The sequence below is a fragment of the Tauraco erythrolophus genome, chromosome 9 (genome assembly GCF_009769465.1).
Source record: "Tauraco erythrolophus isolate bTauEry1 chromosome 9, bTauEry1.pri, whole genome shotgun sequence".
Taxonomy (NCBI): domain Eukaryota; kingdom Metazoa; phylum Chordata; class Aves; order Musophagiformes; family Musophagidae; genus Tauraco; species Tauraco erythrolophus.
In genome coordinates this window covers 31,020,624-31,046,218 of record NC_141473.1, presented here as the reverse complement: position 1 = coordinate 31,046,218, position 25,595 = coordinate 31,020,624, and the positions used below count along the sequence as shown (strand labels likewise).

Below are 25,595 nucleotides of genomic sequence, written 5' to 3'. Positions count from 1 at the left end.
ATGCATGCTAGCAGGTCCAGCTCTTACATCACAATGGTAATGCACAGCTCACTAAAAGGCTTAACAAGAAACAGCATCTACAAAACAGGTAAGAAAAGACCCATTTTCTTTCCTTTATGCTACATCTAGTTAAGTGCTGGCATATAGCATCTACTTCGACCTGGTATCCCAGCAAAGCTAATTGCGTTCAACTGTGAAAGCTCGTTAGCTAGACCATGTGCTCTATAAAAAGCTAGTCTCAGCAGTCACCTCCTCCTAAAGAGGCTTCTCGGCAAAGCTGCGTTTCTTCTCAGAGGAAGGTAAGAGCTACCTCCTTCCCTCTACTGTTTTTCTGAAGTTTCTATTTTGTTGAGTGTGATGTAGTAAACTCCTGTTTTGCATTAAGTTGTCTACTGAGCAGTAAGATTCCTATTTTTCCCTTGCCCTGCCTTCGCACTGTCTCAGACCTGTTTAAATCATTTAAAAACTTAAGGAATGAGCTGTTATACAGTAACTGATTACTGAACTAATTCACACCTTACTGCTTCATTTACCTGCAAACAATGCTTGGTAGATGGTTTAACACTGGAGAAGGTGTAGGCTCATCACATTTTCATTCTGCCAATAACCTACAAACATTACTTGGGGAAAAAGCTTGTCACTGATTAAAAATTCTGTAATAGGCAATGAGAGGAGTATTTATACTGCTTGGTTTCTAACTGTTGGCTAAACGAGTTCCAAGATCCTGCAGCACCTGAGTGTTTTGATAATCCACTGGCAGCTGTTCTGCAACAGCAACTGTACCTCATCCAGAAACAACCAGTTCCTTATTTATTAGAGCAAATAAGGGACTGGAGTCAAGCCCTGGTACGCCTCACCGCCACCTCGCATCAGGAGACAATCAGCCTGTTAGTTCACTTCCCCTCACCTACTAACTCACCTAGGATTTTATCACATCGGTCCTTCAAAACAGAACTGAAAGTAAGAGTCATTGGATGTGGCACATTTTTGTCTTATCAGTAGTAGGAACAGCAAAGCATAGACACATTACTGCGTAAATACCACCCTTTTTATTGATGACGATGTCCCTTTTTACAGCTTACCCTGTGCTGTCAGAATAACAAGCCTTGCCCTGTGCCAGTTGCTGCTTAAGGCTCCTGCTGCCCAGGCGCCGGCTGGCCGGGCCATGCACGCCGACAGACCGCAGTGAATAGCTCTGTGGACACAGACTTTATTACGCAGCGCTATCGTCGTAGTACACGAAATCGAACAAGCCTGATAGCGCAGCAGGCAGAGCTAAGGGAGGTGAGCATGCCTTGTAGCTCTGGCCCAGGGCTAGCTGCTGAGCACGTCAGGGAGAGTCTGTCTTGGTGGCCATTCTGCTCGCTTGCAGGTCCAACAAATATTGCTGCCCCTCCAGCGACTGGCTGGCAGGAAGGAAAGGGCCAGTCCAGCTACACGGTGTCAAGAGGCTCCTCCCAGCACAGCTTCTTTCACTTTCACGCTAATTGTAAATAAAATGGGAAGGGGCACCAGACAGATCTCGCAACTGGTTTGATTGGTGACTGTGCAAGCGTGTCCTCTGTCCAGCGCTGGCTGCCCTGCTCAGAGGGACTGCCGGGCTATGGAGCCCTTCATGTGCTCCCAGTTGTTGTAGAGAGCGTAGAGGCCAGTAAGCGTCAGACCTGCAATACCGCCTCGTGCTATCCCACGCACTCCACCTGAAAAAGCAAAACAGATTAAAACTCATTAAAGTTACATCCAAGGAAGCGGTCAGCTACAGCAACTTCCAAGAAGCTGTTCAAATCCAGAGGAATCTTAATGAAACAGTTTTTCTGTTTTGAATAACTTTCCAGAAAAGGTACCTGTGTTAATTCTACTCTCCCCTCAAACCTGCTGCCAGGCTCAAGAAAGGTTATTCCTGATCCTGACACTAATTCTGCTGCTATGAATTCCTCTCAAGCTATGTTAGCACCACTGCCTGAGTGAACACCTGAAGCAAAGTTGGCTTTTCCCGAGTCCTACTTTGTCTATTCCATCTGTCCTCAACACAGGTGTTTACAGGCAGGTACAATCTCTTCCTGCTTTAAGAACTCCTCCATTTAGGATTTCAGATAAGGAACAATAATGTTTGTCAGTTATATTAACTAGGTTTCAGGGGAAGGAGAAAAGGCAGGAGGGAAATAAGTGAACACAACAGCTGATGTGGACATGACCTTGGGTGTCAGAGATTCGTGAGGGCCATCACATGGAACTTACCACTGCTTTTGTGTCTTTGGAATTTTAAAACTTTAAAAAAAAAAATAAAGTAGTAGATGAAAGGGATCAACTGGGAAGAATTTAGGACATGCTTTGAACAACTTTCTTTATTCTTCCTACTGTTAATCTTCAAAATTATCATCTTTCAATGGCAAAAATTGAGTCACACAGGCAATTAAAAAAAAATTTTTTTTTAACTGCTCACTCAAGTCTTGAAGGCTCAGTAAGTTGTGAAGGTGAAAATACAGGGCAAGTTTGGCTACTACAGGCAGCTATTGCACCTGGCTGGAGCTAAGAGTCAGATGGCATCACAGCTCCATTCCACCCACTCGAGGGTTGTGGTGTACAGGGGCAGAAGTAGAGACTTCTGTTGCTTTTTCTAAACAGCAGAATGTTTTTATTTCTCAATAGGAGAAAGTGCCTTGGTAAAGCTCCCAGAATGTACCATAAATGCACAGGAACACCTGAGAGGATGACCCTCAACACGAGGAAAACTTCACTGAATTTGATTCTGCAATGTTTATCAATCCCAGCTGAAGCAGGTCAGATAATGTGTACAGTATATAGAACAAGGCCAGTTTCTGCTTACAGCTAGATAAACCCTGCCTCTTTATTGGTACTGACAGTGGAATTCAGATTCCTCAAACTAGAAAAGAAATGCATCTCAGTAATTGGTGACTTTTTTTTTTCCCCATTATGGGTCATAAAGTTGTCTCACAGAATTGCATTTAGGCTTGTAGTGGAGCAAGAAGCTGTTGGTGTCAGCTAAACTGCAAGATTAAATGGATTTCAATGGAGTTGTTAAACGTGCTCACATTGTCCAAGCACGTAACGAAACCAAGAAGCTGCAGAAGTTAGATTCGGTACTAGAGGTTGCCTCTAGCCATAGTTTCTAGAAACTTCATTGTGAGGCCAGCTGTGACAATTCAAGAGTTTTTTGGGATGTAAGCCTAACTGAGTTCACTGCCCTAATAGTTGAGAACTCAAAAGGTCTAAGGAAAGCCATACTGTTTATGCACCTACGAGACTAAAGCAGGATTTAGGAATGCAAATGTAGACTTATATTTTTGATAGTTCATCCTGAATTTGTTGCACAAAAAGCTTTTCACATGAAGGGCTGCAGCTGGGTACACAGAACTAACCACCTGCAAGCAGCTTCTGGCAAAAAGCCACAGGTGAAATTTAAAGGACACTTTGTGCAAAACAAATATTTGAGACAATCTGTAAAAAATACTAACTCCTCGTTACTTTGGGGAAAAATGAATAAACATTAGAGAGCCTGACTTTCTGCTGTTCATATTAGGAAGCAATTGCTCACAGAAGAAACCCTCGAAGAGGGCTCCTAACCATTACGGTGTACAGGGAAATGCAGGAAATGTGGAACATATTCATAGAATGCAACACAGTACAGAGCTATGACTCTTCCTGTAGACTTTTCCCTCAGCCCCCAGGTTCAATTCCTCTCCTTTCCCCTTAAAATCCCATTCTTCCTATGGGAGAAAGGTAGGTTGAAGGCTGATCAAGCCTGGTTTCAGATTCTGTGAACTCAGGATTGTACGAGAGGTATCTTCTTTAGTTTGGATGACGGAGCCACTTTCTAGCATCCATGTGGACTTAGACACAGTGCTGCTAAGACGTACTGCTCCTTACATGAAAATGTTGTTAGTATTTTCATGTGCTGAAGTCAGTCAGGTGAGGATGGCAGCGCTGAATCCACTTACAAAGCATCAACCACAGGGCCTAAAGCAGTCTGTAGATCTTGCAGACAACTTAGGGACTTTGCTGAAGAAGACCTTTCAGTGGAAGTCTGTTTCATGAACAGGAACCAAACTTGTGCAGCCATTACAGATACATTACTGAGTCAGAAAAAAAAATCACAAAACAAAACATGCAATAAGTGTTTCTTACCAGGTTCCCTGTGCTACAAAATTTTATCAGTAACTTGTTTTTTAGCAGTTGTTCTTGGTTTCTGAACTATCCACAGTAATTACAAAAAAAGGGAAAGAAAAAACTTTCCTTTACCTAACTGGTTAGGTTTGCATTTGAGTAAATACCTCCAGGTCTGTGGAGGACTTCAAACAGTAATGCACTGTAGAATGCAGCCCAGTTGCTGGGCAGGAAATGTTAAGCCCTCTGAGAAGATTACCTTGTTAGAAAAAAAAAATTTTTCACTTCTGTCCCAGCTGTGTTTGCACGATAGAACACATTCCCACCCTCCTCTGCAATCATTCCCTGCAAGCCGCTGATATCAAGTCCGCCTTGACAAAACCTGCTAGAAACATGGTCATAAGCCTCTAATCTTGCATGTCTGAGTAAGATAACTTGAAGTTCCTGCTGACAAACATTTCTGAAAGCAGGTGTTTTGAGATCGGGCAACTTGTACAATAGTTGAGAACTGCTACAGGTTTCCAGAGATAAATCTGATGCTCTCTAAATGAGAATTTAGTTACCTGGCTTTAGTGGCTGCACCCGTTCACCATAGAGTACTGTCCCTCTTCTATGCATCTAAAATAGCTTTCAGAGTACACTACGCAATGACGCAAGGCATTCTAATAGCACACCTTTATGTTTCTTCATGGCATGATCCACTCCTAACACTGAATTTGACTTGTATAGTAGGTAAAACCATTATCTGTACTGTGTAACATGAGGGGAAAATCTTCCATTTAGGACCTTACTGTCTCTATTTTCAGAATGTCACTCCACTATCCTGGGATAGTTCCTAGGATACTTAAAGTAAGAACCATCCAACAGCAAACATTAGAAATATCTTAACTGAAAACCCAGACCCACCATGCGTTTATGCCAAACAAAAGAAGTGTAATAGTTGAGTTGTGATCAGTTTTCTGTCTTCCAGTTCTCTCTCTCTTAGATATTCAGAATGCAAAGCTCCTTCAGGGCTTCCAGGAACAGAAATATTTTTAAATGGTTTAAAGAGCTTGACTTTTCAAATGTACAAGGCAATCTCAGTTTTGCTGCAAATTCAAGCGCAGTGGTAGCTAACCAGACCCTCTGAACCATCAGGCAGACATTTGTTTGAACGTCTGTGAGTGGTCCTATGTCAGCAGAAAATTCGAACAGTTTCCTCCTGCTGCTCCACAAGAGTCATTTTATGAAATCCTGTAAGTGTTGGCAAAGTTTGTGGGTACAGAAATTACTAAGGAAACTGATAAAACTTCTTTTTGGCAACAAGATACATTCCAGAAAAGCATGTTCCACTTTCATACTGCTGCAGCTAAGACAGTATTGTGGTTAAAATACAGAAATAACAGAGCTTGAAACAGAAAATTTCCTGTAGTTACTGTGGTGGGAAGGCTAAATTAGAAAAACAGTAAGAATTTACAATTTAATTTATAAGTTTAGAAGTATTAAAGCTGTTGCAATTGCTTTACAAACTTTATTAAAACTCCCTGTTTTCTCACTGAGTGAAAGCAGCAGCACCTGACTGACAGGAGACTACTTCAGCTGCAAATGGCTGCAAGAATCCTGCAAATCTCTGCAGCACTGAGAACTTTGTTCACTGCTGCTGATTAGCAGAGCTGGGCAGAAGGCAGCACTGCTCTCAGTGGCAACACGTGTACTTAGACATTAGCCCTCAAATATCAAAGAAAGCCTCAACCAGCTATTACCTGTAGCACCTGTTTGTACTTTGCCCTTATCTCTTCCTTATTTCAGACCTGAAACAAAATCCTTTCACTGAATGCCATTTGATTAATAGTCCCATAGACTTGTCCCTTAGACCTGCTAAAAGCAGGTTTTAACAGAAGTTCTTAATTTCTAAAACACCTGACAGCCCTGAACTTCAAAGTTCAGAAGCAAATCCTTCACTAGCTTTTCTCCAAATAATGCAGAAAAATAAGATATCCCAGAGCCATACCTGCAGCAGTCTGTAAAAAGCTCCTCCTTCCCCCTCCCCACCAAACAGAAACAAGACGAAAAAAAACACAACCCTCTCTGGCTCAAAGGAAAACACAGATTGAACCCAAAGGGAAGAAGCTTTTGTAGCTCAAGAAGTAGTTAGCTAACACAACTGCCCTGAACTCCTACCCACTAAGTGTCACAAAACTTATCTTTAGCTCTGGCTAGACTTTACTGCTAGCAATAAAGCAGTTAGACCTTCTTAATGAATTCATAAAGTACTGACCTTTCAGGGTTGTATTTTGAGGTCTTAAAACGACAACTACTGAAGCTCCCTTCAGCTATGGCTAGTATGCAATCCCCTTCTTTTTCAGAGGCACCATTTTATACCAAATTATGTAACTTCTATTGTGCAAAAGGCATGAGATGCTCTATCTACTGCTGGGCTCCTACTGCACAGAAGTACAGTGAACTATTTAGTTTGCCCAAAGCATTACTTTATTTTTGCTACTGTTTTTCCTAACTTCAAGAGGGGAGAAAAAATTATCCAAGAAAAAGAACATTTATGACCTGTGTAACCCTCAGATAAGAAGTAAAGGTTATTTAACTTTTTTTGCTTACTGAAGTCTCTGTCAGGAATTTCAATGAGAAATTAATGGCTGTCAGGCTGGGTCAGACCAAAGTCCCACCTAGCTCATATCTTTTTTCTGCGTGATCAATCCTGCATGCTTGGGGAGGAGCGTAAGATCCTTTGTGACATGATCACTGGAACCATGTGCATTTTCATGGTGGGAGGGAATAATAGTGACATAGTGCACAGTGACAATAATTTTTTGATTTTTGCTACTTTCAGAGACTAATACAATTATGGAAAAAAACAGTCAAAATGTTTGATTTAGAAAAGAGGTTGAAAACGTGCAAGAGGGCTAAATGTTTGTTTTAAGATATGTTAGTATTTGTGCTTTGTAATATTTATCAGAAAAAAACTTGGCAAAACAGTTCTTAATTTCTACCTTTGCTTGAAATTGAAGAATAAAGAATAATATCTTACTAAATGGAAAAGCCATCCTTGTGGACTTAGGATATCAGACTCTCTTTTAGCAGAACTCAAACAGGATTGACCAAATTGCAACATTTCTACTACGTATGCTACTGGCAAAGGAACACAAAAGGTTTTCTTTCATCCATCGCTCAACTTCTACCCAGAACATTCAGTTAAAGTTGTGAGGTCAAAACACAGCTTCCAGAAAGTTGCAAGCCTAGTGTAACAAGTTAATACTGTACTCACAGTGCTACGTTTGGGCTAAAATCTAGTAAGTAATCTTGGATATTAAATTTCAATTCAAATAATCATGAAAGTTAAAGATCATGTTGGTCAAAGGGAGCAACTAGTATGCTGTTTCAAAGCTCCTCAAATCAGTTTTATTTTCAACCTCAATTCAACATCTGTAACCTAGGCCATACAGAATGCCGAGGTGGATTCCAGCTAACACTTGATTTATAACGGCAAGTTAACAGTATCTGACTCACTCCAAGGCGGACCATCAGAAGTCTTGGGGACTTCACTGCTTTAGTGGCTTGCAATGGGGAACTTTCAGTGACTAACGCCACTTCCAGTGAACACAGGAGGGCTGAGCTTCCACAGTCCTCACTTGCAGACTTTCTAATGCTCTTTTATCTTCTCACACGCAAGCTGTGTGTTAAGTAGCCTTGCACAAAACTGCTCACCATTGAACGGCTTTAGAACGTGGATGTTTTGGAAAGCCTTTTTTGTTCGACTGCTGGCGTTTTGGTAATGATTAATACCTCTACAAGGACAAATTGTGAAAACTAGGACCAGTTCAGGGCAAGAAATCTCAGCCTTCAAAAAGTCTTCCTGCTATTTTTTTTTTCCCCTGTGTACTTATCCCCTTCAGCAAAGGCTTAATCATTTGTTTCAGAAATTCAGTCTAGGCTTTGTAAAGCACACGAGTGTGTTCAATGCAGCAGGGTTGCTGATGTGATTCTTCTATCAGTGCTATGTTTAAACATGAACCAGAAAGTCATAATACAATACTTGCCTTACTTTATACAGTTTCTTCTTAGATACGTTCCTGATCTCTTTACAAAATAGGAATGATGGAAGTGGGAAATCTGAGCATTTGAACAGCACTTCCTCCAACTCTGTACCCACCCTTTGTGGATTACAGAACAGCCTTGATTTGAAATGGTGTGTTTGTGGGAGTTTCCAGCTGACACTAAAATATGGGGATTTATAACTGAAATGTCCCTGACAGTCTCCAAATTTTTTAATGCCAACACAATATGGCACTCCATGTAACGCAGGAAATGATTCCAGTCTTGATATACGTCACAGATGTGAACTGAACATTTGTCTATGGCTTAAATATTCAAGATTTCTTAGGTAAATACATATTGATGCTGGGTAAAGGCATAATGTTATGGGAAGCTTTACCATACAGAATTAGGAAGGGCATTTTGGCATAAGGTGACAGGAGAGGAAGCATGGGAGAACCAGCAAGAGGGACTGAGCATGAAAGAAAAAATGGAAAATAAGATTGGAATTAAATTCTTCACACAGATGTGAATATCACTGTTTTCACTTCCAGAATTAATCCTTGACCCTTAAGGTCTACTTCTGCCTATGGTGAAAAATCTATTTCTTTTGAGTTTCTGTGCACTACAGTTCAAATTCACGACACATACTTGAAATACAATACTGTAACGAACACAGACTAATTGACTACGTTTACCTTTATCAGTGCTACTATTGGCTCAATAGATCTTATGTTACAAAACAAAAGTCCCACTGTGCTTTTGTAAGAGTAATTTTTGTAGTGTCAGATGACTGCACGTGACTGGAGCAGTTATCCGTGGCTGCACTGTGCCAAAAAAAGATTACACACAATGCCAGCTCTATACTTCTGAAAGGTAAGGGGAAAGCTTCTGCTGGAGTGTAAGATGGCAGTTGTCCTTCTTAGTAACTTCCTATGGAAAATGTTAGACTTCTATACTGCTACCCTATCCGGCTGTTGTTGGTGATCCAGCATAGTACTCATGAAATCCAAAATAAGTAACTGAATACACAGGAGCTATGTGCTCTTGCAAGCTTAAGTGTGCAAGCTAGTATTTATGAAGGCAGATCAAGCCAATTATTTCTGGTTTCAATTAGTCTAGGCCAATAGAAAAACAAGACATCTCAAATGTCGGTTTTGCCCCGTATAAAGCTGGCCTTCAGGAACACTTCCAAGACCTGAGGCTCAGTTAGACATGCAAAAGTACATAGGTTAATTATGGAATTATCTCCTCAGTAAATAACAAGTGAATCATACAGGTGAGCCTTTATCAAGGTAGTTAAACCTTATACTTTTTTCCTGTGGTAATGTCAATCTGTGATACGCAGCAGTCATCTAAAAAAAGATGATCCCTCCAATTGTTGAGCTTGCAATATGGGTTAACAGGTGTTTTGCTGATGAAGCTTAGACCCTCTCTTCTGCAAACAATTCAGTATGCATCAGCAAACTAACCTTAAATCCATGCTGTTCTCAAATAACGTTGTTTGTTGGTTTTGACCACTATGCAAAGACTAGAGTCCTACCATAAGACAACAGTTTCACAAACAAGAAATAATTTTATAAAGTATGCAGGAAGAAACTGCTATATTTAATGACGTGAATTTGTAAAACAGGTTGACCAAAATTTTTGTCTTAAGGAGAAAAAAAAATAATCCATGTTAATTTTAAATTCCTGATCTTCACTTTCTTGGGAGTGAATTTTTTATTAACCTTTATTTGGAAAGTAATTTTGTCTTGCACTTGATTTAGGATTGTACTGGATGAATACCACTGTTTCATGTACGCTAAGAGAAAGCAATCTCATTTTAGTATTTCTAGTTACTGTTGCTTAACCTCAGAAGTAGAGAGCATCAATTTAAGCTTTTTTTTTTGGCATTAAAAAATTATTTCAATTAACTGAAAAAAGACACTTAACTGCACTGCATCTAACAGGTAACTAAGACCTATTAGTTCAATATCCCCTAATCCACACATTGTCTTTCAAACAGCTAAGATTACTTAAGGAAAACTTGCACTTTAAAAAAAAAATCCAGCTGAATTAAATTGGATTCTTTTCAACTTGCACAGAACTAACAATAATCTTGGAAGCCAAATTATGTCTGTTATACACATATACTGAATAAACACTCAGATGTTTACTCAGATTTATATTGAGAATGTGTAAAATACATACTCAGCTCATTCTTAGCCATGTTTTTCAAGTATAGCAGGACTAAAACCAACAGTTTCTTAAGTCCATGAGTGGATGCAGGCAAACGGGAACTATCTTTCAAAGTGAAAGGGGACAGGAGAGGGGAGAAGAGGAGAGGAATACACAGAGCACAGCTTGAATGCATCAAGATGCAACTTACTACAAGTGATTCATGTACCTGGAGCTGCAAAAAAACTACATTCTAGTTCTATGTTCCTAGTGTACCATTTTTACACTGCCAATTTTAAGAGTAAGACAGTATTTAGTAAAAGTAATGAGAATCCTAGTAACTAGGACAAAGCACAAGGAAGAGGAAAACTAGAAATGCTTGCTACTCTACCAGTGCTTTTGTACAGCATTCCTGTCAAGGTTCCAGCAGCTATGGTGTTCAGGTCATCTTCTGCACCTCGTGTTTTTTCAATGATGACTCCGAATGCACTGTAAAGCAGAGCTGGGAAAGAAAAATGTATTAAAAAAATTAAGTTAAAACTCCCATTCTCTGAGGCACAAGGCTTAGCGTTTTAGACTATGCTTCTGAAGTATAGACTTTCTGTTTATTTTAAGGGGAGGAATACTTTGCCAAACCCTGTCTTTGCTGGTTTTTTCCAGACTTATTTCTATTTTACACATAATTTTTCTTGCTATAGTCTGGTTATAAAGTAGCATCCTTCATGACATCTACTACTGCCTGAAGATGTGATAAATGTGATATAAAGCACTGACTGAAGTTTAAGCCTGTTTTGCTAGTTCAAATTTGTTTAAAAAGCTTCTGAAGGTTTAACTTTGTACTGGCAGGCTTTATACTGCTTTCTGCAGATGACATGAAACTAAAATCAAAAATGCTTTCTAGGTAACAGAACAAATTGTTGCCCATGTGCGACTGAGAGGAAATGCAAGTTGTGAAGTGTAGCATTCAGGACTGGAGTCAATAGCCTATGTTTCCTTTAAAAATTACTATTAGATTGCTTGGGATTTGACATTTACAGCTGCTTCACCTCTGTCTGCTTATGTGAACTTTGTCCTCCAAAGGGTCTTTTGCTTTGGGACAACTTTGGGGACTGTCCTGGGAAGAATTAGAAAGAGAAATGCATGGACTTTTAGTATGAATGCATACATAATCTTTGCCTTTTGATGAAGGGAGAAGGCATCACCCCTCATGATAGCAACATATTTCACACTGACATGGAACAGTAGAGGAGTATGTCATCATTTGAAAGCGATAAAGACACCATGTCGCTTCAATTCATCCTTTGTCCTCCCAGAATCTGAAATCTTTACTTCTGCTAAAAAGCATGTAAATCCTTCATAAGCAACCATATTAATGTCAATGAGTTGAACAGTAGCATTTTTCTCCATTCAGTGCAGGCAATGGTATTCTACCTTGTCTCAGTAGTGTCTAGTATTAACACGGAGGGGAAGGAAAAGCTGAATTCAACAACTTTTTTCAAAACAATTTAACAAAGATGTTGCTACCTCTGTTCAAGAACAAAATGACCAAAAAATTGTCAGTAGTGACAAAAGGAATCTTTGAGGTACACAAATGTTGCACAAGTGAAATAAGGTGCAAAAATACTTCAGGTCCTTGAAAGGAACTTCTCTGGTAGCTAGGACAAGGCAGAGTTACACCAAATCCCAAAATATCAAGTTCTGCTTAACTCTTACTTGGGAGGTCACATTTTATAAGAAAAATAACAATTTGTTACTGGAATGCACAAATATTTTCTTCAGTAATCTTTCTTCAAACACAGCTGAGAAAACTGTTAATGTGTCACTTAACCTGGAACTTTGAACTGCAGTGTGCCTGGATTTCAGTTTTCAGACATGCTTTCATTAGACTTGGAATAGAAAATAAGAAAAGCAAAAAACCTAAACAAAAAATCCAACATCCCACCATAAAACTCAGAAAGGTTATATGCCTTTCTGATGAAAAGTGGCATTCGCAGTGTAGTTCAGAATTCCATTTCTAACCATGGCCTCTATATTATGTCTCAAAAGTTAATGCCTGAGTTAAATGGCAAGCCAATCTACTCTTTAAGAACAAGACTGAAACAAAATGTAAGAAACACAACTATGCTTTGCATTTTTCAAAATTTAAATTTATGTAGACTGGGTAATATAACATGATGTAATCCCCATTTTAATATTGTTAATTTCTACTACCACTTTGTGGAGCAATGAGGTCCATCATTAATTTTCAAAATAGGTTCACCAGTTTTACATGTCTCCTTTCAAAATAACTGAGCACACTTTGTTCTTTTAAGACTGGAGGGAAAGAAGCCAAAGAGCTTGTATTCTCTAGGGCCTTAGTTATTCCACTGACTTTTATGAAATCATCTGAAGTTGTTTTTCTGAGGAAAATGATGTGATTAGATTTTCTGCCCCCCTTCTCGCCCCAAACTTCAGTTCACAGAAGTGTCATTCTCACACATCAGATTTTTGATCATTTTCTTTTCTCTTTATTATAACTCATATTAGTTATAAGCAATGTTTAGATTTCAAGCGGGTGGTATCATATGTGACTTTTTTCTAGCTAAGCTACCATCATAAAAGGATGAATCTTTGTAGTCACTATCCCATTTCTTCTATGGATAAACATTTTGTTGACTTTAACTGGAAACAGATATCAGGCAGTTGCCCACATGACCACTGAGTGTCTTCTTAGGTTATCAAAGTTATTTCAGAAGTATTCAATTATATTTTTTGCCTTAAGTTGTGAATTAACTGGAATTTATTAACAAGTCAGCATCACCTAAAATTTTCAGTTATTCCTGATATTCCACAGCTAGAGTTCTTGTTTGTAATATAAATTTCGGGTTTTAAGTACTGGCTTTCGGCTAATTATCAAAATCCTTACTCAAATCTTATTTTAGCCATTAATTTCCTTTTCGATGTCTACTGAAATGCCCTCATGTCCCAAAGAAAAAAACCCTGCAATTTCTCTTGATGGATTTCATAATACGTATTTAAAGAATATACTTGCTCATCAAACAGTTACATCTTACGCTTGTTATTTTGTAAGGAAAACAATTTAACTTACCCAGAGATCCCAGAGTGTTAGCCCATAACGCTCCTTGCCTTGTCACCATATTTAGAATTCTATAAAGGAGTTAAAAAGGTATTAAAAAATTTAGCTCTCTGTGTTTACATTGAGACAGTGTTTGTGACAGTACATGTAATGTGTTTACACTATACATTTGATTATTAAAACTCAAATAATGAAGCAAAAGCCTTTTAAAACAAAACAGTAAGAAAAAGCACACAGCTTGGTAATACATCATCTCCTCTACCACACATACTACAAATAGTAATGCATGCAGTACTGAAGGTAAATATTCAGTCCTGTCAAGTCTTAAGAAAATATTTCTCTTTTTTCAAGTCAAACTTACCAAGAATCCAATCTCTTTTCCCTTCAAATGACTTTCTAACCCTAGTTGATAAATATTCCTGATGTGGTGACTACATGTAGTCACTGAGAATGACTGATACACTTATGCTGACTTAACTGGGTAAAAGAGCTCCAAGAAAGCTAGAGTGCTCTTCTAGAAAGTGCAAGCACTACAGGGACTACGTGTCAGGAAGCATGGTGATGCTTGAAAAAATGAGGTGAGTATTAAAAGCAAGTCTGAACCAAAGCAAGTCAGGAAGAGCAAATCTTTTGCACTTCCATTTGTCAGACATAGCACCCAACACAAGGTGAAGCATCCTGAGTATTTCTGTATGTATGCTTCCAGACTAGCACTAAAGAGGGAAAGCAAATCTTTAGCGCACTCTCAGGGAAGCACAATGCCACTTCTTTTTGGCATCAGCTGTCTCCAGAACGGTGACAACAGCAGCCAGAAGAAACGACCGATCTTTCTCTCCCAGCAGTGTAACACTATCACAGGCACAGTACTGCCCTGGACAGCTGACTACCACTGGAACTTAGTTTATCATTTAAAGCAATGAGTGTCACACATTATGCTCCTTCTGATTTGAGTTCATTTTCTACTGCTTTTCCTCTTCTATAATTTCCATTAAAAGACACAGGCTGTTACTAACAGGTTAGGTAACGAACTAAACAATAACAGAAAACTTCATTTTGAAACAAGAGAAATAAATCCAAGAGACTAGGGTATTGACAACCTCCCCCTAATTACAACCCCCATCCCATTTTGTTAACATTGCATCAATTCTGAATTGATGAGAAAATTCATAGTTTTAATAACCGTGACATACTGTGAGATATTTGATGACACGGGATTAACAGCAATATTCAAATTCATTAAAAAAAATTAAAACTCATGTACATTTAGGATAAATTTGAAGGAAACCTAGCTAGGCAAGGCTCTTTCCTGCATCTGATTAGGAAAACATGGAAGGTACTTAATACAGCGTTTCAAGGTGATGACCTTCAACAGGCCTTTTCCCTTGAAGGGCAAGGCCTAACAGCAGCATGCACATCGACTGCCACCTGCTGGCCTTGACCCATCAAAGGTTGCACTTAAAGTGTTTTTGTCTGATTCTGCTCGTTCCAAGCACATAAAATACAATTTTGTTCATCTAGAACTTTATGGAAGAGTCATAGTTATAGTGGGGAATTTGGTTCTATCTCTAATTCTAGAGATCGTAAAGAAGGGGATGAAGAAAGAAGCAGAGCCAGTACCAACTGTACTAGGAAATATTAAATTCCTCCTCTAAAATTCCCTTTTTCCAAAGTAATGTGCAATTGAGAATGGTTTCCCTCAGTTATTTCACTCCTTTACTCTCCTATGTCTTCTTCACAGATGCTTAAGTTTTTTTAGTTATGTCTAAACTACCAATAATTCTAGTAGGAGAAGCATACTGCAGGAAAAAAAAATATGTTCCTATCTTTACTGCATTCTTTCGAACAATTGGGTAAGGTGAAAACATGGAAATGCCATGGGTGTTTGTGGATGCTGTAATCCAGAACATCTTCCACCATGCAACACTTGCTCAGCAACACGCACCTATGTCTTCCCTAATGCAAATTCAGGCAGGCCCAGCTTCTGCATTTTAACCTCTTCCTGGTTTTAGAACGTTTGGGAATGAGAGAACTCACAGCAAAAAATAGCTCAAACCAAATTGTTCTTCTGGGAATACTTCAACACATAAAAACACTGTTTTGACTTTGAAGTAGATTTCCAGTAAATATCAAAGTAGTAATTTATTCTCAAAAATTTAAGGTAAGTCAGAGGACATACCGGTTGTCACTAAATGAAAAGCAAAAAGCTTGAACTAAATATCATTATAATTCAAAACATTTCATAGCTTGATGAACACTAACTCTTATTTTTCCCCACAAAATTATATTTGTTTTTGCAGTGTATTCAGATATAACTCTGTACAAGCTGGAAGAAACAACTCTGTCCCCAAGGTCTTTTTTTTTTTTGAGATTAAACACTTACTGTACATTTCTAGGTTTTGACCACGCCATATTCTGCGTTTCCTTCAAGCCAAGTCGCAAACCGTTCAGCGCACCAAATGCTGCCCCTAGTTAGCACAATATCAGTTACTACTTTTTAAGAAGAAAAAGGAACAAAAGAACAATACTAGCAGTGAATACTGAGAATAGACTTCAGCACATGGACTGAAGTCAAACAGCTGTTTATGTAAGGCTAGATTGCAGAACGAGACATTAACAATCTTGTCAATTACTGTAGTCCATAGGTGTTACCTGGAGAGCTGGGAAAAGTGAAGAACATAGCCACCTACCTGTCATACAACATCCTCCAATGGTAAAAAAGGCCAGCTCAAATCTGCCTCGAGTTTTGTTGGCTCCTGTCGGCAAGATAAACTCATCTGTATCCTGAGGGAAAACAAAACAAAACAAACACACACCTTTGTATTTGCCAAGTGTACCCGCTTCAAAATGTAGGTCATATTAAGATTTTTTTCTTTAATCCATACAATGAACTAAATTAAAAACGGATACAACCAGTGTTTCTGGAAAACTATTGTTTACACTAGCACAGAGATGGAATATACTATATGCATACTTGAATAAGGATGAAAAAACGACTTTAAAAAGATAAACTGAGAGCTTTTTCTTTTCCCTAGCTGTTCTAATTTTTAATAAACTTCATCAGGCAGCTAAGGAACTCATTATGTGGGTTGTTAGTTTGTTTCTTATTTTTAAAATGACTATTTGCTTTACTATTTATTATATTTTGCGGAGGCAATACAAGACTTAATGCCCTCTAAAAACCTTCCTATTGTCTGATTTTGCTGCATTGTTTCCTTACCGAGCAACCTATACTGACGCAGTAATGCATTAAGTTTTCCTACTACACTAACACTAAAGAACAACTGCCTTTGTACTGAAAGAAGTTATTCCTTTCCACTGAAATAACTGACCTATTTTGAACACATGAAAAAGGCAAGGAGTTCATTCAAAACTAGTGATGATCAGGCATGAAATATGCGAGGTTGGTATTTTTTTCACTTGTGTGTCTTTCTCCCGCAGGGACAGGCTTGTGTTCTTGTAAATTGGATTGGTGTAAAAAGTTAGAGAAATGGGCTGATAAACTAGCATATGAGGAGAGACAAGGTGAGCCAAGGGGTTTTCTTAGTCCATACTTGGCACTAAATGTGGATGGCAACACAAAAATATACAACTTCTAAAATTGTGACTACTTTATTGATAAACTGAACCTATAATACGTTTTCTATCTTCCCTGTAACTAGATATTTGGAGAAATTCAGTGTGCCCACTAGTCAGCAGTTTCTTACAGTTTTCCCTATTGTCCAAAATGATGAAGCAATCACCGTCTGTATGTAACCTCTCTGTTTCTGCAGAGACAACAACCTAGGAAGCCCATCCTCTAGGTTTGTGACAAAGGCTGGCATGCTATTTCATAATGGCTACCTGCTGAAGGTAACAAAAGCATTGCAGAAAATACCTCGGTTTGTGCCTGCATTAATGGACTAACAAAGAAAGTGGGTTTTCAAGTCGTGAGTATCGCTGTAACATTTGTTATTACGCGAAGGCCAGGATCAAAATGTGAGATTCTCAACAATAAGGCTGACTTTCTCTCTGCATTCTGAAAGCAAATGGATGGTCTTTAAATGCAGGAGACCCTCACCCCTCCACACACATCTTCATGGACAAACCAATTTAAAAGACTAGTAATTTTAGTTCTTGTATTTTAAAGTATTAGCTATGTCTTTTTCCTTTAATTTTTAGAATCACAGAACGGTTAAGATTGCAAGGGACCTGTGGAGATTGTTCAGTGCAACCCCCTTGCAGGGTCTGCTAGCACTGGCTGCTCAGGGCTGTACCCGGGTTCTGTGCATCTCCAAGGATGGGGATCCTACAGCTTGTCCAAGTAAAAATATTTTTTCTCACACATAAATGGAATTCCCTCTTATTTCAATGTACTAGCTAGTGCTAAACATAAGAGCAGTGAAGTGTTACAACACAAAACTGTAGCCTCCAGTGTTATGTCAAGAGCTATTTTTAGAACTGTTTTATAAGTTACTCATGCCACTAATGCCAATATCTTTACTTTTAAAGCAACCTTTTTTTTGTAATCTATTAGTATACACACACTCTGTTCCAAAAACTGTTAAACCATTTTTAACAACAGCATGTTTCCAGATATACTGTACTCACTAAACAAGACAACTTTAGATGATATTTTTGGAAGAGGTCTTAAATATAATCACTTAGCATTTTTTTTTGAGCACTCAACAATAGCAGGCAAGATAATCACACTAGTGAATCTACTTCAAACAGTCACATCCCCTGTTTTCTATCATTATGGGAATGTTACATTGTAATCTTGACTGTAATGGCTTCTAGTGAAGGAGAATATAAAAAAACGCCTCCACAATCACATTCAGAGCTTTCCACTTACAAAAGAGGCATTGACCCAGTGTACCATGAAACGAAAGGCACACAGATTAGCAGATACTATACAACTGTTGACCTTCAGCGCTACTTCTGTGAAATTTAATGTTCTCAGATAATATAAGCCATATATATATAAAAAAAATCATTAAGACATGCATCCTTATTGGATTAACTTAAACTGTTTTCAGCTATAGTCAATGTTGTTGAGACAGCAAAATATTATAGGATTGTAAATTATTTTATTTTCCTTACAGTGGCCTATGGGCCATCATGTTATGTTAACTACTATTAAGCTGTGTTAGTACCATAACTGCATTCTGCAGAATAAAATGGAAAGCTTTACTTCATGATCGTCTCCCTTCAGCTAGGAAATGACAAAAGGAAAGTGGTGTGAAATTTGCTGCTGCTGTGATGACAGCACATAGAATGACCAAGCCTGTATCAGGTCTGAGGTTTGGTTGAACACCTCTGTAAATCGAATGACCTCATGGCAGTACAGAAAACTAATCCATCAAAAGAGTGGAGAGTTTCTGGCTGCTCTTACTGATGGAAGGGGCTCAGTGGAGAGTGTGACAAACTTGTGCAAGGGTGCACTGGGACTGTATGCCTCAGAGTAGGGAGGGAGATCTCTTTTCCACAGTGGCCGGCTTATATTGACACAGCAGTCTTACTTATCCTGTATATGAAAAATAGTTTTCTTCTCCTAGATCTCATAGCACTGCAAGCTTTTATTAGTGTCACAGTTCACCCCAGCCAGCAACTAAATGCCACGCAGTCACTTGCTCACTCCCAGGGAATGAGGACACTAATTAAAGGGGAAAAGGGAGGGAGATTCGTGGGTTGAGATAAGAATAATTTATATAACAGCAATAATATAAAATTAAAAGTCATAATGATAATACATTAATATATATGTGTAACAATAATAATGCATACAAACAAGTGACACATAGTGTAATTGCTGACCACCAGGTGACCAATGCCTGTCCCTTCCCAGCAAACTATGCTGAAACAGATAAGTCCCAACACCGCAATCCTGGATGGGTGAGAGGCCCGAAAAGAGAATGAGGGAGAGAGAGTTCTCAGAAGAGCAAAAGCTGCTTCTTCCCGGCCAACTCTCATCTATATACAGGGCATGATGTTGCATGGTATGGAATACTCTGTTGGCCAGTTTGGCCCTCAATCTTAAGTCTAAATTCAAATCATAAGGGCAGTTGTGGGCCCTTTGTCCCAGCCATGCAAACTCCAAACTAAAATCAAAACACAGAGATAATCTAGCTGCTAAAAAAGAAAAACTAACTCTGTCCCAAATGAAACCAGGACAATTAGGACCAATACTGAAAAAATTGTTCCCTTCAACTGTTCATCAGTTCAAGACTTCAGTACACACTGCACAGCACTGCAGGATTTTTGAGGCCTTCACACATAACCATACAAACAACGGAATTCGAGTTCAACACAATAAAAACAAGCCACCTTCTCACCTGTACTAAATACCTGGGGTCCAAGTTTAAATACGGAGACAAAGGACTCATTCCGGTTACTGAAAGGAAAAAAACAGAACATCGTAACATCAATTTCCCTAGTAGGAATTTCACATCCAGCAAGTTAAAAGAGGGCAGACCTCGTGCGTGGAAGCGGTGAAAATTCTGCCGTTAAATGGCACAACTGATTAAAATACGGCACCGACTGACAACCCCCAGTTTTCAGGATGCGCTACAGGAGCAGCACGGATGGGATGGACACGACGCCTCCGTAACCAGCGTAACGCACTGCCACCACCACCGAGGGCCCGGCTTCAGCGGAAGCCGCCTCCCTCCGCCCCCCCCACCGCGGCAGGGCAGCGGGACGACGCGCCGTGACTCGGCTTCCCGCGGGGGAGGCGGCCGGCAGAGCCCCGGCCCGGCCCTCGGCCCAGGCCGCGCCACGCTGATTCCCGAGAGCGGCGCGGCCACCCCCGGGCCCGCAGGGACCGGCCGCCCGGCCCTGCCCCGCCGAGGGGAAGCGGATACTGCCCCCCCCTCCGCCCCAGCCTCGCCGCCCGGGCCGCGGACGGGCGCCGCCGCAGACCCCGCCGGCCGCCCCTGCGCGCCGGTACTCACGCGGCACCCCGGCCAGGTCGGCGTGGGAGTACCCTACGCCACCGGCGCCGAAGAGGCCGCCGAGGCCCGTGCCCTTGGAGTTGCCGCCGCCCTCCATGGCGCCGCCGGGCCCCGCGCCCGCCGCCCGCCGCAGCAACGACCTCAGCGCGCCGCCGTAAAGCGCGCCGCGCTGCTTTCCGGCCCGCGTGCCTGCCGCCGGCGGGGGAGGAGCGTGGTCGCCATGGTGAGAGGGGTGAGGCGGGAGGGGAGCCATTTTGCCGTGAGCGGCGGCAGCTCCCGGCCAGCCTAGCTGGACGCGGCTCGGCCCCAACCCCGCTGCTCTTTCCGCGCCTCCCGCCGAGGGGGTGACCGGCGAGACGAGTCCGGCGCTGCGGGCCGGAGGATGCGGATGGGCAGAGCCACCGGCAGAGCCGCCGCCGCATCGTCGCGCCGTCCCCGGGGAGCGGCTGCCGCCTGGCCCCGGCGGCCGCTGGCCGGCCCGCGCGGCTGAGGCGGGCCGGGCGGTGGAGGCGGGCCCGCCGAGGATGAGTGCAGGCTGCGGGCGGGACCCCCCTCGGAAGAGAGCCCGACCGAGCCCCACCAGCCCCGGCGGCGGCTCCCAGGGAGAGCGACCGCCGCCGCTCGGTCCCCGCCAGGAGGGGCCCGGGGACAGCAGCTCCGGCGGCAGCAGCCCCGCCACCGCCGTGGGGAACAAAGGTTTGTACCGGCCGGGTCTGCGCCCGCCCCGGGGCAGGGGCGGCGGCCAGGTGAGGGCTGGGCGCGGGAGGGGGCTCGCCGCGGGCTCTTCCCCCGCGTTCGGCGGCTCAGGCGACTTTGGGGGGCCGGGACGGCTCTGCCTGCAAAGCCCGGGCAAGGCTGGACTCGCCCAAGCCGGGCCAGAGCGCTGCTCGGCGGCCCCTGGCGCCCCGTCCCGCCCCCGCTGGAGCCGCGGCCGCGCCTGGGGCTCGGTGGGAGGAGGCGGCCGGGCCGGGCCGGGGGCTCCGCCGAGCTGCGGTGTCCGCCTCTGCTGCGCGTTGCGTCTCTGCTGCGCTTCTGTTCGCGTGATGGTTGGGCAGCCTTAAACGGCGAGAGGCCGCTTGTGCCGGTGCGCGGAGCCGTCCGCGGAGCCGGCCTTCGACGTCGCGGTTTGAGTCGTCTCTAACTTTGCTTTCCCCAGCCGGCGTGTCCCGTGTAGCCGAGCTCGGTGGTGCGGGGCATTGCGCGCTGCTTCCCTCCGGAGACGGCTTTGGGTACAGGATCCTTATCCTCCTGGCTTTGTGCCTGGTTCTTTACAAACTTTCAGTGACGGTGCAACCATCCAAGTGAGGCGTGAGCCGCTCAAGGTAGCGTGTTTCGTGTGTGAGAGGACAGATATCTGCTGCAGGTGAAACGACGTTCAGCGGGGTGTGTGCCGGGCTGTCACGGCAGGGAGAGCTGAGGGTGAATGATGGAAACCTGCACGGGCATGTGGCTGCGCCCCGGGTCGTGTGGGGTGTCCCTCCTGCAGTGTGACGAAGCTGCGTGGAAAAAGCTCCCACATGGCTTCCTTAAGTTGTTTTTACTTGGAGCTAATGCTGTCAAAATAAAATTTTAATGCGCAATAAAGTACCTGTTTCAGGAATAGAAAGGAATGCAGGGAAGGAAAAATAACCAAACAGATTTGCTATGATCTTCCGTTGACGAGTTAAACCTCAGTAACAAGTAACTGAGAGGCAACTTTGAGTAGATAATAGTTTGACCTTGTATGTGTGCACTCCTACAGAGTGATAAATAAGAATCTTTTTAAAATTCATTTGTTTTCCTCAGTGATAGATTCTGAGGAATGGTTTGTTTTATGGGAATGATTTGGGGAATCTTGAATAGAAGTTTAGAGGCTACTTTAAAAAGAATTTCACTGAAGTCTGCTTTTATTGTTTACACTGAACATAAGCATATGTTGTCTTTTTATTGCCTCGTGTTTTTATCACCTTATCCCTAGCAAAAAAGAGATGTTAGTAGTATTAAAGGAAAATGATGTGTGTCATGTTGGTTATAGTGCTATCAGAAATGGAAAAGTTTTCATGTTGGAAAAGTGGCTATCAGATGTGAAAGTTCAGACCAAAACCATTTTGTTCTGTTCTGATGTTGCTGTTATGATGTCTATTTGTTGTACTAATGAATAAGTATTTCTTCATCAATGCAAGTTTGTACCTCAAGAGGTAGTCAGCTGCCTTTGGAGAGGATTTTTCATCACACGTGTTAACATGTCTCTTCAGGTTTTTTTTTTGGCTGCTTCTTTCCCCTTTCCTGTAGGCAATTTGGGTTAACACTTTGAATATAAGAAGGTGAAATTTGGTAAACAGAATGACTAATATACTTCAGTTTGAGTGAATCTTCTAGTTCATAAAATCCATCAAGTTATTATTTTTGTCTGAGTGGGGTGAAGGTGAGCATTTGTTGCAAAATTAAATGGCTGAGCATGGCACAGGTATCCTTGTGCTTTTAATCTATGTACGGCTTGGCGTTACTGCGTAGTGACCTGGTCACATGGTGGCAATTTTGCAGTATTGTTTGTGCTGTTTCAGAAGAACTGAAAAGGATTTGAATACTTTCTGGAGATTACTTTTGCATTCTAGAAATTCTGTACTTTTGATGAGGATATTTGATAACCAATTGTGGAAAAGCGTTCAAGGCCTTGAATGTTAGGGAAAGCGTTTATCAGACAAAGTCTCTTAAGTTACCTATGGCCTAAGCTACCTGTGCTACAAGTTACACAACCTCCGTTTGCAGCAAAACGCTGAGTCTTTCAGTAATGACTGTTAGTCAGAATAGCCAGATCTGCTGTACTTGCTTTTAAGTTCTGCAAAACTATTGTTTCAATAGGGGAACTATAGATTTTACCTACTCCGTTGAAAGCAGTGAGCAGACGTCTTGCACAGTCAGCAGCCGCAGGTAGATAACTTGTCTCAGCAAATGGAAAGAAAGGGAACTGAAGCCAGTTGTCAGATTTTCAGAATTGCTTTTAAACAACATCAAAACAAAACGAAGAAACCCTTCTTATACTAATGACAATTACTTTCCAGTTGTGAAATAACTTTTTGAGGTTTTTTCCGTGTTCTCCTACCTCAAGTCACTATATAATTAGTTTCTGTTTTGTTGAAAGCTTGTCTGAACTGCAACATCACAGAGATAAGACTGATCACATTCAGTGGAGCTATGTTGTTGATCTGAAAGAAATGTCCTTCACATTTTGTTGTTTAGGGGAGCGAACATTGATAGGCTTTACAGATTGTTTAGGAATGGGGGGAAAAACATTCCTTTTCTCAGCGTTTGTCACTTCCAATGTGTACAATCTTTATATTAAGTCTCATCTTTCACGGTATGCTATATACAAATAAGGTTCTCAGCTGGATCTGCTAAGATGCTAGTTGTTAGTTTTGTTTGTTTGTTTAAATTTATGTCATGTTGCCTCTTCGTTCCAAAATTCAGCCTTTCAGGGTTCACTGCAGTGGTAACTAAAGGTGAGAACAAGAGCTGGAAAGTTCAAGTTGCGGTTTTTTGTTTATTTTTTAAATCTAGATATTTACTATGTGTTTTTAACTGTATAGAAAAAATATGTTGGATGAAAAAAGAAAACCACCACACACCAAGCCAAATGGTATTAATAAAGATTATTATGAAAGCTACAGCTGCTAACTGATATGAATTAAATGTTGCATCACATGTAATTTTAATAGTGTTAGCGTGTGGATGCTCCCTATAGCAGAGATGATAATGAGGACTTATTGAGGTGTTTTTATCTGCATCCAGTACAAGTTATCTTATTCATATGCAGTTTTATCATGTTTCAGTTCTATGAAAAAATGCAGTTTTATCATGTTTCGGTTTTATGTTATTTCACATATATGTTGCAGTTTTATCATGTTTCGTGTAATAATGTAGTGAACTGTGTTTTTCAGTTTGTAAACAACGGACGATTACCACTTGGTTGGAGAATAAAGGACCCAAGACAACCGAGTCCAAAAGGTAAAATGCACAGCATACCTATTCAAAAGTTGTGTTCTTCAAGTGGGCCTATGGGGAACCGAAAGTGCAGGTTGCCAGTACAGCTAGCTACTGAACAAAAAGCAACCCCATTTCTGCTGCTTTCCTCACCACTGGAGTGTAACTAACTGGCAGACTTTCACTACAAAAAGGTAACCAGTCCCCGACTCTTCCTCTCTAACCCCCCAAAACCATACTTTTTGCTGACTTGGCTTCCTGAAGCACCTCACTGTTTAAGTGAATAAATACTGTTGTTTCTGCAAAGAAAAAGATAGGAACCTGCAGCAAGGGAAGGCAGAGTGGAACTGCTGCTTCCAGTGGCAGCCAAATGCTAGATCAAGTTAGCTGTAATATCAGAGTATGTCCGTAGTCAACAGCTCTGCTTTTATTTTTGTTTAACATATGGCAATAAGAGTTACAGATTTTGGCTGATGGTCCTGCATTCAACTCACAGTTCTGTTGTTAATTCACAGACAAATGTCTGTTTCAGTTCGTCTCATTGGACTGTGATTGTAGTATAAGCATGCGTAACTTGATTTAATTTGGACCAGAATTTAGAGGTGCTCAAATGTGCATTCAAGTTATTCTGTGAAAGATGTTATGAAAATTTTGCTGCTGAATAGCCCCAGGTGAAGTTTGATATTTTCTGTTAACGTAGTCTGTCAGGAGCAGTGTTTGCAAGGCAGCATTACAATTAAATGCAATATTACTCTTCTATAATGACAATTGTAAATGTGGTGGCTTATTTTTCTTTGATGATTAATGCCTTCTATTAATGGGAAGGAATCTATAGGAATCTATTAAGATGTTCGATTGCTGAACTTAGGATTGTGTGATAATTACGTGTTTTCCTGTTCAATGTAGATGGGAAACTGGGCAATGACCAGACACAGAGTTTAGCATGCTTGGTTTGCACTGGTCATATACAGAGTTGTAACAATACATTCAGGAGAAGGTACTGTTCAGAGTGATATATTCACCAACACTAGTCAGATTTTTTTAAATATTCATATGATGTGTAAGTATTTTGCTTTATCAATACACTGACACAAAAATTAGTATGTAAGTGGGAAAGTACTTTCCAGTGTCATCTTCAGGAGTTTCAGCTGATCTTACAAAACTTGTTTTGTTTCCTGGGATAATTGTTAGGACACACTTCTGTCTGTTCTTTGTGTGTGACAGAGCAGGACAAATTAGGTTATTTTTCTCTTTAATATTTGATTTAATGTGTCTTTTAATTTTTATTATCTGTTCTAAATACATTTTACTCTTAGACT

The 25,595-nt window shown here is 41.2% G+C and overlaps 2 protein-coding genes and 1 non-coding gene across 6 annotated transcripts in view; 1 reads left to right on the top strand and 2 right to left on the bottom strand.

The window, feature by feature from the left end:
- Positions 1 to 1,038: 1,038 nt before the first annotated feature.
- Positions 1,039 to 20,413, bottom strand: LOC104381328 (mitochondrial import inner membrane translocase subunit Tim23). Of its 2 annotated transcripts, none has more exons than XM_086616434.1 (7): positions 20,317 to 20,413; positions 19,699 to 19,757; positions 16,075 to 16,168; positions 15,768 to 15,852; positions 13,400 to 13,458; positions 10,703 to 10,813; positions 1,039 to 1,700 (listed from the first exon to the last, which is right to left on the bottom strand). In XM_086616434.1, exons 1-7 carry the CDS (start codon positions 20,411 to 20,413, stop codon positions 1,585 to 1,587), a joined length of 621 nt encoding a protein of 206 aa, XP_086472560.1. In that variant the 3' UTR covers positions 1,039 to 1,584. The 2 variants fall into 2 exon arrangements, with proteins under 2 accessions (XP_086472560.1, XP_086472561.1); XM_086616435.1 differs by lacking the exon at positions 20,317 to 20,413 and adding an exon at positions 19,839 to 19,988.
- On the bottom strand, positions 14,079 to 14,281 carry LOC147528261 (small nucleolar RNA SNORA74). The gene has a single exon (XR_015222350.1). It is a non-coding gene; the product is annotated as a small nucleolar RNA SNORA74 (small nucleolar RNA).
- A 427-nt stretch (positions 20,414 to 20,840) lies between the features above and the next one.
- Positions 20,841 to 25,595, top strand: part of PARG (poly(ADP-ribose) glycohydrolase) — a 70,659-nt gene continuing 65,904 nt past the window's right edge. For 2 of the 3 annotated variants that reach the window (XM_086616249.1, XM_086616251.1), the window contains exons 1-2: positions 20,841 to 21,012; positions 24,234 to 24,300. In XM_086616249.1, the coding sequence (XP_086472375.1) occupies positions 20,841 to 21,012; positions 24,234 to 24,300 (239 nt within the window). The remainder of the gene's footprint in view (positions 21,013 to 24,233; positions 24,301 to 25,595) is intronic. The other variant, XM_086616253.1, reaches the window with a different exon arrangement.